Source organism: Suncus etruscus, chromosome 7, assembly GCF_024139225.1.
Source record: "Suncus etruscus isolate mSunEtr1 chromosome 7, mSunEtr1.pri.cur, whole genome shotgun sequence".
Classification (NCBI taxonomy): Eukaryota; Metazoa; Chordata; class Mammalia; order Eulipotyphla; family Soricidae; genus Suncus; species Suncus etruscus.
Window position 1 is genome coordinate 98,774,190 of NC_064854.1, and position 18,396 is coordinate 98,792,585.

The following is an 18,396-nucleotide window of genomic DNA, read 5'->3' on the forward strand; positions in this document are numbered from 1 at the left end:
CCCTTTCTTTGGGTATGGGTACAGCTCCCTCGAAGACTCATGAGGTCTGCCTTCTCCCTGCAGGCCCCCCCGGAACCTGGATTCCCGGACATTCATCACCATTGGAGATAAGGTAGGCCAGGTCTTCTAGTTGCTCTGTTTGCTGTGACACTGGTGGCATCAGCCCTGGGGGCCACAGTGAAAATCTGTGGTGTGGAAGCTGGTGTATGCATCTTCCCTGGGCTGACTCATCAGCTGGTCCAGGGACAGTGATCTGAGGGCCTCTGGTGGCAAAGCTCTCAGTTTGTGACCACAGGCACCTGGCCTTGCCCAGACCTGGAGCAAACTTGCAGGACTAGTTAGTACATGCGAGCCTTGGCTGCAGATGTACCTTTTTGTGGCTTGGGCACCAGTGACTGGGAGTCCTGCTCAGAGACCAACTGTCAGCCCCATGAGAAGCTCAGGGTTTCTGCATAGAGATCTACTTTGGGGGCCTCTGCTTGACTAACAGCCTTGTCCCTGTTTTTGCTCCTATCTGGAGGCTTCTGTCTCCTTCCTGTCCTTTCTCAGCATCTGAATTCCTTTTAGTGGACCTGCATTTTCCTTTTTTGGTCTGCCTTGTGATAGAAAGCTGGAGAGGGAATGGGGTGCCCCTAGCACAAGCCTTCTACTGATTGTAATGTCCCTTAGAGCCCCATGACCTCAAACAAGGAATTGCACTCAATAGGTGTTTGACCAGTCATGTTTAACACATGAAGCACCCAAATAGGGTGTGGAAGAGCAGTGACACCTCCAAAGCCCCCCTTTCAGCTGGAGCCCTCAGGGCTGGCAGGCCCTCTTAGCTCACTCTTTGTTGTTATTGACAGTCCTGGACTTTATTTCCTTTTTTTGAAGGGGGGGGTTTCTTTTTGGCAGGAGTGGGAAGTTGGGAGAGGAGTGTTCAGGGCTTACTCCTGATTTTGTACTTAAGAGTCATTACTGATGGTACTTAGGGGACTGTACAGGATACTGGATATCAAACCCTGATTGATTGTGTGCAAGGCAAGCACCCTACCTATAGTTCATCACTCTGGCATCCGTGGCTTAGTGATTCTTTTTTGGTTTTTTGGTTTTTGGGCCACACCCAGCGTGGTGCTCAGGGGTTACTCCTGGCTGTCTGCTCAGAAATAGCTTCTGGCAGGCACGGGGGACCATATGGGACACCGGGATTCAAACCAACCACCTTTGGTCCTGGATTGGCTAGCTGTGCTATCTCTCCGGCCCGGCTTAGTGATTCTTTAAGAAAGGGTTCCACATGGCCCAGAGAGGGTGAACCATAGCCCCAGGTCACACAGCTGAAAGGAAGTAGTTGGTGTAGGATTTAAACCCAGATCTGACTTATCAGTCCTGTTTTTTTCAGCATCCCAGTGCTGTTTCTACTGGGAGAGATGTAAAAGTTGGTCTGACTTTACAACTGCTTATCCCCTCTCTTTTCTGTTTCCCAAGAACTTTGAAGTGGAGGCTGATGACCTGGTCACCCTCTCGGAGCTGGGCCGTGGTGCTTACGGGGTGGTAGAGAAGGTGCGGCACGCCCAGAGCGGCACCATCATGGCTGTGAAGGTGAGCAGGGCCCTGGCTGGCCAGGGAGCATTGGGCTGGGGAATGCCTGGAGGTGGTCTGCAGGAAATGTGCGGCCTGAGCCTGTCCATGGTTGCCCTCTCACAGTGCCTGGCATCTGATGGATGGGTCTTTACAGTGCAGAACTTCCCAAAGTGAATTTGACCCCCTCCTTCTATTGAACAATTCGGGGATGGAAGTGACCTTAGGCTCAATTGGGGGGGGGAGTGCTTTCTGTTTGTTCACTAAAATAAGGAAAGTGTGGAAAGTGTGGGGGGGCATTTAGTGAAGTAGTTCTTCCCCACTTCTTCCTCCCCATGATGAGAGGGACTGGGTGGGAATGGATGAAACTTTGCCTTGAGTGACAGCTCTCTCCTATAGCGGATCCGGGCCACTGTGAACTCGCAAGAGCAGAAGCGGTTGCTCATGGATTTGGACGTCAACATGCGCACTGTGGACTGCTTCTACACTGTCACCTTCTATGGGGCGCTCTTCCGAGAGGTAGGACTTGGACAGCATGGGAGCTAGGGTTGGGTGGGGAGTTCAGGCTACCCGTTCTCACCTTCTGAAGTACTTGCCTACCCACCAGCCAGCACTTCTGGGGCACCTAAGAGCTTGGTCCCTAAAGCAGGATCATCTGACCGTACTTTACCATTCCTCAGTTTCCCTTTCTGCCCCTTGCCACATAAGTCATAAAAAGGAAAACCTGGCATGGAAGTGAGAGTGCCAAAGGTTCTACCTGTGTGCTTGCTGCTGCATTTGACATGGCCAGCAGGGGGCGCTTTGAGCAGGGAGCTGTGGGAGGTACCAGCTAAATTCACTGGGCAGACCAGAGGCAAGAGGATAGGATGTTTGGAGTGAAGGCTGCGAGTGTGGTATTGGGATCTGAGGGGAGAAGTTCCTATGCAGCTAGGAGAAAGGAAAGGCTGCTGTGGAGTGGATGCGCTAGGTTTGCTGGGATGACTGCATTGCTGGAATTTAGGAGGGAAACTGGATTGTTTTCCTCTGTCCAGACTTAGCCCCTGAACACTTAACAGGACCTGGGGCTAGCTGGGGTGAGCAGACCTGGGATTAAGTGGTGGCGGTGGTGTGTGGTATTAGTGCCTTCACATCCCTGGTCTGCTTGTCTAAGCTGCCCCTCTATGCTGGGAACAGTCTGTCCCTGTGCTGTTGGGCTGACAGACACACAGGCCTTGCTTAATGCCTGCTCAGAGGCCTGCAGCGACCCCCAGGGAATGCTGCACCCAGTTTTCCAGAGTCATAAAGGCAACACAAAAATTTCCTGGGGGAATGGGTGTCAGGAGAAGGTTGTCCTAGGTAGAACAGCCGCTAGAGGGACCAGCTAAATTGAGGATAAGATTTGAATCCAAAAATGTGTATGGGCCTATAGGAATTGGGGCAGGATATGCAGGGCTTTCCCCACTTCCACTCCCCCATATTGCTGAGCTGATGATGCCAGATCTGGGTGAGGTATCTACTCAGACATGCATGGAGTGCAGTACAAGCCTGGAGGTGGAGAGGCAGGTAGACAGAGACAGGGCTGAGAGAGAGAGAGAGAGAGAGAGAGAGAGAGAGAGAGAGAGAGAGAGAGAGAGAGAGAGAGAGAGAGAGAGAGAGAGAGTGCAGGGAGCTAGGAGCTCAGAAAATCCTCATGGGAGATCCAGCTGTGGGAGAAGGGGTGTGGGGAGATAGACATCTGGGTTGGGTTTCTTGGCACATCTAATCTCAGCTGACCCCTGTAGGGAGATGTGTGGATTTGCATGGAGCTCATGGACACATCCCTCGACAAGTTCTACCGGAAAGTGCTGGAGAAGAACATGACGATTCCCGAAGACATCCTGGGGGAGATTGCTGTGTCTGTAAGTGGCCTTGATCTGGAGGGGCTGGGGGTTCTAGGCACATATCTGATGCCTCAGCCCTATGCCAGAGGGCACTAGGCCTGGCCTGCTGCCAGTATCCGAGCACAACTGGAGAACCATATCCCACCCTACACCTTGTTGTCCAGGCATAGACCCACACCTTCTTGCTTGAGGAGATCCAGGAATGTTCTGAATCTGGCCAAACTGACTTGGCAGGACTGTGGGATCCTAAACCTTCGATGTAGTTCCTGTTCTAAACATAGCTTTAGTGTCTATAGCAGCCCTTAGGTAGGTAGCCAGCTGCTAGAGGGACCAGCTAAATTGGGGATAAGATTAGAATTCAAAATAGCTTCTTGGCTTTTGGCGAAGATCAAATGTAGTATCTGTTCTTATCAGTTTAATATCTGATATGTCCTCTAACTGAGGACAATATATTCAATGGATTTTTGGAGCTGGAGTCAGAAGAGCTTGCTCCATCTGCTCCATGCATCAACCTGGTATTGAAGTACCCCTGGGAACTGTGCACCCCCTCAGAGCGTTGAAAAAAAAATTAGAATTCAAAAATGTTAGCCATGGGGCCGAAGTGATAGCACAGTGGTACAGCATTTACCTTGCACATGGCCGACCTGGGATGGACTCAGGTTCAATCCCTAGAATCCCATATGGTTCTCCGAGCCTGCCAGGAGCAATTTCTGAGCACAGAGCCAGGAATAACCCCTGAGTGCCACCAGGTGTGGCCCAAAAACCAAAGCAAAGCAAAGCAAAGCAAAAAAATGTTAGCTTTTTCAGGATGAATGTACTAAAATAGTATAGAAACTCTGATAAAGTCCTTGATCTTTGGAGACTAGAGTGATAGCCCAGGAGGTAGGGCATTTTCCTTGCACGTGGCCAACCCAGGTTCAATCCCCGGCATCCCATATGGTCCCCTGAACCTGCCAGGAGTGATTTCTGAGTGCAGAGCCAGGAGTAACCCTTGAGTGCCACTGAGTGTAGCCCAAACTCCCCACCCCGCAAAGAAAAATGAAGTCCTTGATTCTGCTGGCTCTCTGGACTGAACCTGAGAAGTTTTCAGGCTGGTCTGTAGGTGTGAAACATTGAAAGCAGTAATATTGGGCCAGAGTGACAGTATAGAGAATAAGGCATTTGCCTCACATGTGCCCAACCTGGGTTTGATCTCGCACCCCATATAGTCCCCACCAGGAGTGATCCCTTAGTACAGAGCCAGAAGTAAGCCCTGAACACACCACGTGTGCTCCAACCCCCCTCCAAAAAGGAAAAAGAAACCACTGGTGTCAGTTTCACCTTTTTGTGGGCAGCAGTCTTGATTGTGCTGGCTGGCCAGACTCTACAGTGTCTTCTGGAGGGCACTGATGCCAACCTGCAGGCACTGGACTCTACTTCTGGAGAGGAAAGGCAACAGGGAGCTGGTAGAGGCTGTGTTTTACCTCTAGCCTGGCAGGGTGCATCTGGGGTGGTCTGGAGGCAGATCACAAGTATCGGATTCTGCAAGGGTTCCAGGGTGAATGCAGATCCAACTGCAAGGCCCGTGGAGTGAGATTTAGGGTTTAGGTGCCAGCCTGGCATTGGGGTGATCTGGGGAATGGGTGGGAGAGGGTCCTGGGCCAGGTGCAGCGGTTGCATTGTCTTATCTCTCATGTCACTCTTCCTTCCATTTTCACTGCAGATAGTCAGGGCCCTGGAGCACCTGCACAGCAAGCTGTCCGTGATCCACAGAGGTCAGTTATGTCTGGGGGGGTGACAGGTGACCCTAATACAGGCAGGGCTTCCCTCCTCATACTCACTGTTCCTGTGGAGTTTGAACTGCTTCCCAGTCAGCCATTTTGCACATCTTTGGGCCCCTTATCTCAGTTGCCCCAGCCCATTACTGATCACTGGGTTTGCTCTCCTCAGAGCCAGGGCACTGAGGACTGCAGTGATTAGTGTTTCTGACTGGCTGCCTTTCTTAGGTGTGTCATGTCATGGGATGTTGAGACAATTTGGATGATCTGAGCAGTTTATACTGTGTGATATGACCCCAGAGACCTAAGAAAATTCCCTTTGTGGTCAGCCCCTGCCCCCATGCCCCTAGCCCTGAGGGACCCTTATTTGAGTCCCTGCAGTAGATGATTTGTTTTCCTGCTTCTCTAGCATCATGGGAATGGCCTTGTGGCATATATGTGTCCTCAAGATCACCTTTCCTCAGCAGAATATGCTAGTGATGCCTAGGCCAAGCTTCTTAGGCTTTTTCTTTTCTGTACCCAGTGGCCCCTTTTTTAGTCTTATTGCTTTAGGAGTTAATTTGAGTAAGTTCTCTTGGTCTGTTCTGAGAATCCCAGCCCTGCATTTGGGCCTGAATCTCTTGGGTCCTTGGGTGTGTTTCTGTCTGTCCCCACATACCCGTACAGGCCCACAGACTGATGGTATCACATACATGCTGTAGTCCTCATCTCCTAACTCTGCTCTAGGATGGATTCCTGTGGTAGGGCAAGCCCAGAGAGTATATGGACACCCATATACCACCCACTCTTTCTTGCCTTTCTGTGGGTTTTGTTGGGTTATAGGTGTTTATTCATCAGTCCACCTGAGAGGGCTTAGAAATGAGAGGTTCTGTAGGACTTGGAGGCCACACATCTTGGCTCCACATCCATGTCATTGCATATGCTTCTCTTGACTTTTGATGGTGTGTGAGGAGGCCAATAGTGGGGCCTCAATTCCCAACCCTCCTCCCCAAAAGGTTAGTGGCCTCACTCCTGCTGTGCTAGTTTGAGCTGGGTGCCTCCCCTGGGCCTGTCAGCATTTGTTCTTGTCCCCCACCCCTGGGTGAAGGGTATGAAGGAATCTGTGGGTCTCCAACTGCTTAGTGGCTGGAAGCTGAGAAAGGTCTATATCCCTTGCAGACGTGAAGCCATCCAATGTTCTCATCAATAAGGAAGGCCACGTGAAGATGTGCGACTTTGGTATTAGCGGCTACTTGGTGGATTCAGTGGCCAAGACGATGGATGCAGGCTGCAAGCCCTACATGGCTGTAAGAATCTCCTTATGCCTTAATAACCTTAGTGTGGCTGGGTCCTCTGTCTTTCAGGGCAGATTCTTCGTGTTTTGCTATGAAGGGGGGAAGGGTGAACCTCATTATCCCTCTGCTAGTAACTCTTTATCAAAGGGAGCATTTGGAAGATAAGTTTCAAAAAAATACCTCTGGAGGCAATTCATGGGGTCTCTGCAGGTTCTAGGTCATGCTTTGTGTCTGGAAGGTGGGAGCCAGGTCTGCCTGGTGGGTTTAGTTCAGGCAAGGTTCAGCACTTACCTATGGCCTATACAGGCCTCAGTTCCTTGTCTGTGCTTTGGGGAGGACCAGGATGAGCCCTGGTCCTTCTCTTTGGGAAGGGGTTGAGACTAGACCTGGGCTGTTCATACCTTCTTGTTCCTATTCCAGCCTGAGAGAATCAACCCGGAGCTGAATCAGAAGGGCTACAATGTCAAGTCTGATGTCTGGAGCCTCGGCATCACTATGGTACTGTCTGGCTATGGGGGCTCTCTTTGCTGATGGGGTTGGGGGCCTGAAAAAAAGGACCAGTGCCCTGACCAATGACAGTATATTGAAAGGAATGTCTGTAAGTGACATTGTCTCCTTCAGGGGGAGCTGTGGCCTTATCTATGTTAGGACATCTCCCTAACACACACACACACAACACACACACACACACACACACACACACACACTCACACACACATCTCCCTAACACACACACACACACACACACACACATACACACACACACACACACCCGGTCCATGTCTCTAAAACACATACAGGACAACACACACAAACACACACACACACACACACACACATATACACATCCATGTCTTTACTGTGGGGGTCCTGGTGGGCTTCCTTGACTGTGGTGTGTTGCAGTGGCCCTTACTGCTGAGCCACAGGCTGAGAGGCCTGGAGTAGGACTGGTACCATGTACCTCCTATTTTTTTCTAGATCTTTCCAGCATTGTCCCTTCCCCATCCCTCACAGTTGAGAGTCTCCCTCAGGAAGTGGCGCAGGTTTAGTCTTCTGAAACAAAGCACAAGTTGTATGGGCCTTATGAGGTGGGAAGGGACAGGGAGCCTCTGGGTTGTGATCTTCAGCCAGTGCCAGAAGCTGTCCCTGGTCCTCACAGGTGATCAGTTTAGCTGTTGTGATCTGAAGGCACTGCTGAGGAGTGAGGGGCTGGGTCTATTTCTGAGGCTCTGTGGTGACAGGAGCACCCTGGCCCCAGCCTCTCTGGTGTTTTGCTGTTAGGGGTAGGTCCAGGTTACCTGTCAGTGGACATGTGGTGGGAAGGAGCATGGACAAGAGTCAGACAAGGTAGGGTGACTGATCCTTTGTGGCCAGCAATGCAGATCTGACATGGGCTGTAGGTTGCAGGGTTCTGTTTTTCTTTTTTCTTTTTTTTTTTTTTTTTTGGCTACACCTGTTGATGCTCAGGGGTTACTCCTGGCTATGTACCCAGAAATTGCTCCTGGCTTGGGGAACCATATGGAATGCTGGGGGATCAAACTGAAGTCCATCCTAGGCTAGCACTTGCAAGGCAGACAGACACCTTTCCTCTAGTGCCTCCGCTCTGGCCCCGGTTGCAGGGTTCTGAGCAGAGGCTCTGGGAGGAGACTTGCATGCCTGGGAACCAGGTCTGATGAGCTGGGAGGAAACTTGGTCAGTGTTATCATGCTTTGCTTTATTGGTCCTATTGTCATGAGCCTCATCTTTGTGTGCCTATAACTTTATGGGCTGTGTCTGTACATAGTGACTGGGAAAGGATTAGAATTATTTTCTCAGAGATGTGTTGTTGAATAGTCCCTTCAGTTGTCCTTTTTTTGGGAGGGGGGCTTATTTTGGGTCACACCCAGCCGCACTCAGGGTTACTCCTGGCTCTGTACTCAGAAATTGGTTCTGGCAGCACAGACGACCAGGTGGAATGCCGGGATTTGAACCACCATCCATCCTGTATCGGCTGCTTGCAAGGCAAATGCCCTACTGCTGTGCTATCTCTCCAGCCCCCCTCAGTTGTCCTTTGTTTGTTTGTTTGTTTGTTTTTGGTCACACTGGCTCTGTACTCAGAAATCGTTCCTATTAGGCTCAGGGTACCATATGGGATGACGAGAATCGAACCTGTGTCTGTCCAAGGTCGGCAGCTTGCAAGGCAAATCCCCTACTGTTGTGTTATCTCTCCAGCCCTTTTCAGTTGTCCTTAATGTGATTGACTTGTCATTGTTTTGTTCAGCTAGATTTTTTTTTTCTTTTTCAAGAAGGTCATTTAGACGAAAGGTGATTACTTTGGCTGCACATAAGAGCTTGCCAATCTGAATTAAATTAGTTTTTTTTTTTTTTTGGTTTTTGGGCCACACCCTGTGACGCTCAGGGGTTACTCCTGGCTATGAGCTCAGAAATTGCTCCTGGCTTCTTGGGGGACCATATGGGACGCCGGGGGATCGAACCGCGGTCCGTCCTAGGCTAGCACAGGCAAGGCAGGCACCTTACCTCCAGCGCCACCGCCCGGCCCCTAAATTAGTTTTAAAAAATTTATTCTTAAATTTTGTTTTATTTTGGTTTTGTGTCATGGGATTTTCTTCTGTCCCTGTGCTCAGACATTACTCCTGGTAGGGCTTGGGCCCATACATGGTGCTAGGGCTTGAACTCAGACAGCCATATGCAAGGCAAGTGCCATATCCACTGTACTATTGCTCTGGCCCTTCAATTAATTATGCTTTAAAAACTCTCAGTCTTGGGTTATAACAAGGCCATTTATGGCCACATCTCATATATACATTCTTCTCTCTGTCCATCCCTCCTTGTACTTGTTACTACTCATTGTCATTATGGGGTCTCACCACAACATGATGACTTTCTGAAATCTCTGGTGGAATTTGGACAAGTGTGTGCTAAGCACACACAAAGTCAGTTACCAAATGCCTTGACAACTGTCCAGAACCAGCAGTAATAGATTGTTCATGTTTGGGTTTGGACTGAATTCAACAGGGTGATTCTTCTGCCCTCCCTGGCACTGATTGGGTCAGGGTTGGCGTCACAGACTTGTGACGATTGGGATCTGGCTGAGATACAACTGGAGTCATGACTTGACTGGGTCAAGTCTTTCAGAGTGGTTGATATGCCCAGAGAAGGGCTCTTGTTGATTTTTGTTTTTTGGCCACATCCACTGGTGCTCAGGGTTACTCCTGGCTCTACTCAGAAATCACTTTCGGAGCAATAGGAGTACAGCGTTTGCCTTGCATAGTGCCAACCTGGGACAGACCTGGGTTTGATTCCTGGTATCCCATATGATTCTTTGAGCCTGCCAGGAGTAACCCTTGAGCGCTGCCAGGTGTGGCCCCAAAACAAAATAAAATAAAGAAATCACTTCTGGCTAGCTCAGGGGACCATATGGGAATATGGGATATTGTGGATTGAACCTGGGTCAGCCACATGTAAGACAATTGCCCTACACACTGTGCTATTGCTCTTGCCCAGAGAAAGATTCTTAAGTGTTAGATCTGAAACTGCCACAGGACCACTTCTTCCTCCTTGTGTTGCTCAAAGCCTACACAGGCCAGCCTAGATCCAAGGGAAGATCTCCTGAGGGGCACATGGTGTTGACAGGGGCACTTTGCTGGCCATTGGGTGATAGAGGGTCAGTCCTCAAAAGCCACAAAAGAAACAGAAACAACATAAACAGAGAAAGGTTAAAAAGGAAAACCACCTTATTTATTCTCTCAAAGACACATCCCCCCTCTTCTCATTGTCAACTGTCAACATTCCTGCCAAATGTTTTGCCTGTAGCAAAACATTTCGTTTTTATTTTGCCTTTTTTACTTGGCATCACATCATTCATATCTCTCTGGATCATTAGAAATCCCAGCAGGGAGTTTCCTCCAAATTCCCCACAACTACCTGCCCCATCTACCAAACAGCCCTCATTGGGATAGTCACTTGTTTCTGAATTTTTGTTATTTGAGAGACATTAATTTTATTTTTATTTTTCTTTCCCTCCCTTCCTCCCTCCCTCCCTCCCTCTCTCCCTCCCTCCCTCCCTCCCTCCCTCCCTCCCTCCCTCCCTCCCTTCCTTCCTTCCTTCCTTCCTTCCAAAAACACACAAAATTTTTTTCCTTCTCATTGCAACTCTCTGGCAGTCTCAGAGGAGTGGGCCTGGTGTCCTGTTGTGGGCACCCTCAAGGTCATCCTGAACCCATTTTCCTCTCAGCAGATCCCTAACTGCAGCCCTCGGGTGTGAAGGGTACAGGTAGCCCAGAGCTGTGATGTACACAATACTGCACAGATCTCATGATTACTTGTTTGGGATGTCGCAGGGATCCTAGCTCTGGATGTCATTTAACCCTGTTGTGAGGCTGGTCCCATGGTGCTGGATGTTTATCATAGTCCCACATGACATGACAATCCTCGCTGCATCTCTGTGTTCGGAAGTTTATATTTTGAATTTATTTATTTATTTTGGTTTTGGGGCCACACCTGGCGGTGCTCAGAGATTACTCCTGACTCTGCATTCAAAAATCACTCCTGGCAGGCTTGGGGGCACTATATGAAATGCTGGGGATCAAACCTGGGTCCATCCTGGGTTGGCCGCTTACAAGGCAAATGCCCTGCCACGGTGCTATCACTCCAGCCCCAGGACTTTTTGGGGCTGGGTAGAGAAAAATGGCCAGAAAAGAGATTCCTAGGTCAAGGGTTTGGGCACTTTATTTTCCTCATTATCTGTGGTAACAGCCTGCTGGGCCCTTCTTTGGATCCCATGCAGGATCTTGCCTCTGCATGCTACAATCAGGAACATTCTAGGAAAAAAGCTTTTTCAATTTGCCCTATGAAAACCCTACCAGATGCCACCCACCCATCGAATTGTGTTACTCTTCCATCTGTGGCATGTGTTGTTATCTTGGTTGGAAAAGGGCCTTTAGCCTAATGGGAAGGCCCTTTCGAGCACAATAATTAGTATCTGCTCATGCACTGGTTGCCAGCTTGGAGCATTTGTTTGAGCTGAGGTCTCTTCCGTTCATTACGGTAATTATGGCCTGTCAGGATGGGCTCAGCTATTCCAGGCAATGGCCTGGGCTGACCTAATTCATTGTTTTGTTCTGTTTTTTTTTTTTTTTTGTTTTTGTTTTCATCTTGGCAGTCAAAATTGGAACTCAGAGTTGATCGTCTACTTGCCAGTCATTTCCACAAATGACTTCCCACCAACTGCCAGCAAGGCAGGGGTCAGGGATATAAGGTGCTGAGCTCTGGTGCCCATGTCAGGCAGTCATTGTGTCACCCACAAGGGAGTGTTTGGTCCCCTAGAGAGACTAGTCCCCAGTAGTAGACTCTTTAGGAACTAGGAAATCTTGCAGAGGAAGACCAATGGCATCAGGCTGCTCAGGATGCTGGTGGGTCGATGGTCCAGGTTGTTGGGAAGAGGAAGGACAGCAGATTCTAGTTTCTACCCTGTTTCTCTGAAAATAAGATAGTGTCTTACATTAATTTTTGCTCCCCAAAATGGGCTAGGTCTTATTTTCAGGGGTCTTATTTTCTCTCGAAGAATACACTACATATTTATTGTTAAATGAAAATAAAGGAAATTTATTACCTATATACTGTATGGTGTCAGGACTCCACATAACGTCACTGGTTTCTAGATGCTAGTCGGGGTGGCCCTAGCAATCAGTATACAGTAAATTAATTTTCATTTTGAGATAGAGCCTAGGGGACTTTATTTTCAGGGGGGATGCCTTATATTTCATTCAGAAGGAAACCTGCAAGTAGGTCTTATTTTCAGATGATGTTTTACTTTGGGGGAAACGTGGTAGTGTGACTTAGCAGGCCTAGCCTGTCCTATGAGTTCAGGGCCTCAGTCTTCCATGAGGCTGGGGAGAGAAAGGCAACTGGGAACCATTTCATTTTTGTGTCTGTTGTGACAGCAGCAGTGCCTACACTCATGGTAGCAGGTGTGTGTGAGACAAGATAGAGACATATAGGGGCAAAAAGGAGATTCCGTGGAAGGTACTCCTGCTGCTGGCTGCATATGGGCAAGTGGCCTTGGCATGCCCATTCCTCAAAATTTTCTAGATGAGCTGGGACCTGGGTATAAAATCTTATGTATTCAGATGGTTTGAAAACTGTTGGTCAAACCCTTCATAGTTGAGAGCTGGTGGGGTCCTGATCAGTGTAGGATGTCAGCCTTTTTTTTTTTTTTTTTTTTTTTGGTCACACCTGGCAGTGCTCAGGGGTTACTCCTGGCTCTACGCTCAGAAATCGCTCCTTGCAGGCTCTGGAGACCAAGTGGGATGCCGGGATTCGAACCACTGACTTTCTGCATGCGAGGCAAACGCCTTACCTTCATGCTATCTCTCCAGCCCTGGATGTCAGCCTTTTGATCTTCTTGCAGTCCAAGTTCTGGAAGATTCCTCCAGTGTCCTGCTTCTAGGTGTCCCTGACCAATGCCTTTGTTGCTCTGCAGATTGAGATGGCCATTCTCCGGTTTCCGTACGAGTCCTGGGGAACCCCGTTTCAGCAGCTGAAGCAGGTGGTAGAAGAACCATCTCCCCAGCTGCCCACTGATCGTTTCTCCCCTGAATTTGTAGACTTCACTGCACAGTGGTGAGTCTTCAACCCTGGAGCTCCTTCCCTACCCATATTCCATATTCCAGCCCCTTCCTGGTACAGTCCCCTTTCCCATAACTGAGAGAGCCTCCAGACAGCATTATCATCAATGTAAAAAAAAGGCAAAAAGTGAGCATGTGGAAAATTGGATAGACTAATCCTGGGGAAGATTTTATTCTAGTTTTAGAAACCAACAGATCAGTTAGACTGAAAAGAAAATCAGAAGCATGTGGAGAATTTGAGTAGTATAAGAAACAGATTAGGGGGCCGGAGAGGTGGTGCTAGAGGTAAGGTGTCTGCCTTGCAAGTGCTAGCCAAGGAAGGACTGCATTTCGATCCCCCGTCATCCCATATGGTCCCCCTCAAGCCAGGGGCAATTTCTGAGTGCTTAGCCAGGAGTAACCCCTGAGCATCAAACGAGTGTGACCCCCCAAAAAAAGAAATAGATTAGGGGCCTGAGAGAGAGCATGGAGGTAAAGCATTTGCCTTTCATGCAAAGGTCATTGGTTTGAATCCCGGCATTTCATATTGTCCCCTGAGTCTGCCAGGAGCGATTTCTGAGCATGGAGCCAGGAGTAACCCCTCAGCGTTGCCAAGTGTGACCCAAAAACAAAACAAAACAAAAGAAACAGATTAGCTTTTCTTATATTTAGAACTCTACTAAATTAAAGATTGTCCATAGGAACCTTATAAAAATTCATCATGTTTGAGGTTGCAAAAGAAATAGAGGAAAAGAAAAAAGAACAGCAGATCATGTTCTCTGACCATCATTACTTTGAAAAAAATTTTTAGTATCTAAAAGGGAGAAAGTTAAATGGGAAGTAAAAGTAAGTTTGTTTCATTGACCCTTGGATTACAAATGAGAGTTAAAAAATGAAAGAGAAAAAAAAAACCCCAAAAAATAAAAAAAAATGAAAATCAGGGGGCTGGAGCGGAGGCACAAGCGATAAAGTGTCTGCCTTGTGCACTAGCCTAGACAGACCATGGTTTGATCCCCTGGCATCCCATATGATCCCCAAGCCAGGAGCATTTCTGAGCACATAGCCAGGAGTAACCCCTGAACATCACCGGGTGTGGCCGAAAAACAAAACAAAACAAAAAATGAAATCAGGGGCCGGAGTGATAGCACAGCATTAGGACTTTTGCCTTGCACGTGGCCAAATCCAGGACGGACCTGGGTTCGATCCCTGGTATCACATATGGTCCCCCAAGCCAGGAGTGATGTCTGAGCGCATAGTCAGGAGTAACCCCTGAGTGTCACTGGGTGTGGCCCCCAAACAAAAAACAACATAAACCATTATCAAATGGCAGTGAGAATACAACTTATCAATAGCTGTGTGTTGTAGACAAAGAGATACTCAGAGGAGAATTGATAGCTTTTATTTTATTTTTTGATTTTTGGATCACACCTGGCAGTGGTTTTCTTCTGGCTCTATGCTCAGAAATCATTCCTGGCAGGCTCGGGGGCCCACATGGGATGCCGGGATTCGAACCACCGTCCTTCTACATGCAAGGCAAACACCTTACCTCCATGCTATCTCTCGGCCCCTGCTTTTATTAAAAACCAAGAGAGGTTGAAGAGGAGTGAGCCTAGCCTCTAAAGAGCTATTGATCATCTTAACCTCTTCCTTAATTGGGGCCTTTCCCCTCCTAAGGTCTATGATAGGGCGTTTATGCTGCCACTTAAGGATATCAGGTGTTTGGTGGTTGACTAGCTTTTGGGTTTCGTTTAATATTGGGATTGTTGGGTATATTCTAGACCATTCTAGAAACAAAGTAAAGATTTCAAGGCACAAACAAAGTTGCTGTGACAATTCTGCCCTTCTTCTGAGCCCTGGGAGCATGTGGTCCTCTTACTGTTCAGACAGGTGTGGGCATAGCATGGCTTGGCTGACCTAGAGAGGCGGGAAATCTGTCTTCCACACCAGCCTGGCCCCAACCTTCCCCTGTTTTCTTCTAGCCTGAGGAAGAACCCAGCAGAACGTATGAGCTACCTAGAGCTGATGGTGAGTGTGGAGTGGGAATACCAGTGTGGTTGGGTGTTCTCTGGAGCTCCATCATTGATTCATTTAGGGACTTGTTTATTCCTTCACTAACACCTGCCTCTGTTGGCTTCCTCTGGCACTGAGGCAGCAGTAGAAGTTACAGAGAGCAGGAGATCAGGGGGATTATTTTATTTGGAGGCACTGGGATAAATGCCTCCTGATACATTTATCAGGTACCCTTTGAACTGGCTTGGAAGGATTAATAAAGATTTTCCTATTGGTAGAGAGAGGACCCTTTACACAGAAGGTTTGGGTCTAGAGGGGACACTCTAATTGAGTATGGCTAGAAGGTCAAGAGGGAAGCCCCTGGAGGGAAGTTTCTAACAAGGATTACTTCCTGGGACAGAGATCCTAGAAGGTTGAGTAGGAGTTTGCCAGGCAGGAGCAGGGGTTGCTTGGGAGAACTCAGACTAGAGTGGGGGTGAGGAAGGAGACACCTGTACTTTCCATCTCTTCTCACCCACTGGAACTATCCTTTCTTCTTTCCTGCAGGAACACCCTTTCTTTACCTTGCACAAAACCAAGAAGACAGACATCGCTGCCTTTGTGAAGGAGATCCTGGGAGAGGACTCATAGATATGGGGCCAAGACTTCACACTGCCTCCAGGCATCATGGCTCCTTCTGCCAAGGCAATGCTTGCCCACATCCATAAGCTACCAGCACCTTGGATTCTGGAGGAATGAGGGGCCTGTGTTCACCCAGCTAGGTCCGCATGTGCCTCTGTCCCTGCTGCTCTAAGGACCCGAGTGTCAAACCTCCGCTTCCCTGGACTTGGAAGAGCCTGGATGCCCCCGCAGATGCTACTGGCCCTGGCAGAGAAGGCAGCTGTTGCTTCCAGCCAGCCCTAGGTGCCACCTGAGTTGTACATTTTTTTTCTATCAACTGAATGAACTTTGCATACGTTGGCCCCGGGCAGCCACTCCTGTCGCAGCAATGGATTGAAGGGGCTTCAGGGAAGGGATGAGCCAAGGGAATCCCCTGGAGATCCCTACATGGAGGACACAGGAGCCACCTCAGACCTTCACACTATATTGCAGGGCTTCTAAGGGGCCATGACAGAGCTTGCCCCCCCTTCTCTCTCTCTCTCTGTCTCTCTCTTTCTCTCTCTTTTAATTTATCCTTTTGATTTTTTCTTTCTTTTGCTTTTATGGGTTTGGTGGCTTTTCTTGCATGGTTTGGAGCCGATCACTTTCTGTCACCCCTTAGAGGACCAGTTGGCTGAAACCTACTTTTGCTCAGGCTGGAGTATCCGGGTCTGAGCCCAGGTCTCTGCTCAGAGAGGTGCTAGGGAGCTGCCCAGCTCATAGTCCTCGGGGACCGGCTCTGTAGGGACTATGGTTTTGCTTTTGGTGTTTTTAACAAAGGAAAAAATATATATTTTTTTGAAGAATGGATACCTTCTCTGGGTCCTCTCCCTGATAGATTGGGGCTAATGCCCAGTTATTGGTTTAATTTAAAAGCAAAAACAGTGGGATGAACGGTGGTGTGAAACTCTGTCATGGCGACAATCCCTGCTTCCCCCTGGAGATGATCAGTGGCCCCTAGGAGGATGTGTTCAGGCCCGCCCTTGATAGCCCTGTCCACCTAGGGGAGCCCATGTATCCCCAGGGACCATGGCAGGGCAGAGCAACATGCAGGTCTAGTCACCTGTCCCACTATCACTGGAGTTTGGTGATAGCTAGGCACATATAGCCATGATCAGTGCCGGGGACTATCCCTAACCTGGACACCTCACCTCACTGGACCTTGGTGCGTTTCCTGGGTCACTAGGGAGGAGCTGGCCACTTGCCTAGAGCCACACACTTGTTAGACTGGGGTGGGGTGAAGAAAAGGGGTGCTTCTCTGAGGTAGTCGGATGTAACGTGAGGCAATCTTGTTTCCAGGTCCCAGGCCCTTTGACCTGCCAGGCCTGAACCCAAGCAGAGTGGCGTAGTACCACACTGAAGTGGAAGGTGGAAGGAAGCTTCATTGTTCCTACTGGATTCAGTAGCCCCACGAGTTCCCATCTCCCTTTATCCCGTTTACACTCCCAGCATGATGGCCGATTGGGACTCAGTGGCTCCTGCCAGTGTAGCCCAGGGAACTGAAACCGGTGGAAGTCTTGAGCCATGCATGGGCTAGACTAGAGGATCCAACATAGGGAGGCAGATCCTTCATTTTCAGGTCTCAGCAGTGCTTCTTACCCACACCCCCTGGATACCTGGGCAGGGTTCCAGAAGGAGGTGGGCCTATTCCTCAACCACCCTTCCACTCCGTGGTCCAGCTTATTCTCAGAAACTCGAACTCTGGGGCATAGGCCTTTGCTACCCAGTTTTTCCCTGCTCTCAGGCCTTAGGAATGCATAGACATTCTTTAACCCATACCTTTACCCTTAGCAGGAGGCCTGGTCTTACCTCTAGGTTCCTGGGTTGACGGTGTCCTCTACCTGGGATGCGCCACCACCCATCCCTGCTCTCCCGTATCCCCTCTTTGGGGCACCCCTCGCCAAGGTGGCCGGGAAGGGGTGTGTTTGCTATTCAGACAAATGTAACATGCCACCGCTCCATCCACACCTAGAGCAGGAGTACATGGCCAGTCTCCAACGAACACACGAAGGAACAAGTACACGAAAGAAAGCACGGGTCAGTGAACGAATACCGAAACCTCATACGGGGGTGTGCACAAAATGTGCTTGCTTGCACGGATCAGCCTGCGATTGTCCAGCCTTGGCCTTTCCAGTGCCAGATGCGAGGCCATAGGATGCGGCCCCCGTAATTTTTGCTTCCACCAGGAGGCAGCAGAGCACAGACTGATTACTTGTTCCCGAGCCACGCCTAGTCTCCTCGCCCTACACGCCCTTTCCCCAAGCCCCGCTCGAGAGCTCAGTGGGGCGGGAACCCTCTGGATTTGCTTCTCAACCTGTCCACGCAAATTCTTCGCCACGGAGAGCTCGGGGGTCGATGTTGGTTTGCTGGGCTGTGGAGGCATGACTCATTCCCCGATGATCACGGGTCTACAGCCGGCAATCACTACAGTGTACAAAGCTCTAAAGTCAAAGCACTTTGCAGTTTTACGAAGCTGCATCATTTACCAAACACAGTTTACAAAGTGTTTAGTAATTGCAAAGTGTAAAATTACACAAAGTAATTTAGTTTGCAAAACCCTCTCCAGGATTATAAATGACTTTACAGTTTACCAAACAGTTTATCATTTGCCAAGCATTGGCCGGATTAGGAAATACTTTCGAGTTTCCAGAGCCCTCTCCTCAACCATGCAATCGCCCTTTGTTTCAGACTCAGA

At 49.1% G+C, this 18,396-nt stretch overlaps 1 protein-coding gene and 1 non-coding gene across 2 annotated transcripts in view; both read left to right on the forward strand.

Moving 5' to 3' along the window:
• Nucleotides 1-16,163, forward strand: part of MAP2K3 (mitogen-activated protein kinase kinase 3) — a 31,060-nt gene extending 14,897 nt beyond the window's left edge. Inside the window, exons 3-12 of the mRNA XM_049776929.1 lie at nt 64-112; nt 1,465-1,578; nt 1,957-2,076; nt 3,318-3,434; nt 5,119-5,170; nt 6,332-6,459; nt 6,868-6,945; nt 12,929-13,068; nt 15,032-15,077; nt 15,609-16,163. Coding sequence (XP_049632886.1) covers nt 64-112; nt 1,465-1,578; nt 1,957-2,076; nt 3,318-3,434; nt 5,119-5,170; nt 6,332-6,459; nt 6,868-6,945; nt 12,929-13,068; nt 15,032-15,077; nt 15,609-15,692 — 928 coding nt within the window. The 3' untranslated portion in view covers nt 15,693-16,163. The remainder of the gene's footprint in view (nt 1-63; nt 113-1,464; nt 1,579-1,956; nt 2,077-3,317; nt 3,435-5,118; nt 5,171-6,331; nt 6,460-6,867; nt 6,946-12,928; nt 13,069-15,031; nt 15,078-15,608) is intronic.
• Nucleotides 3,780-3,965, forward strand: LOC126014918 (U2 spliceosomal RNA). The gene has a single exon (XR_007497866.1). It is a non-coding gene; the product is annotated as a U2 spliceosomal RNA (small nuclear RNA).
• Nucleotides 16,164-18,396: the final 2,233 nt, after the last annotated feature.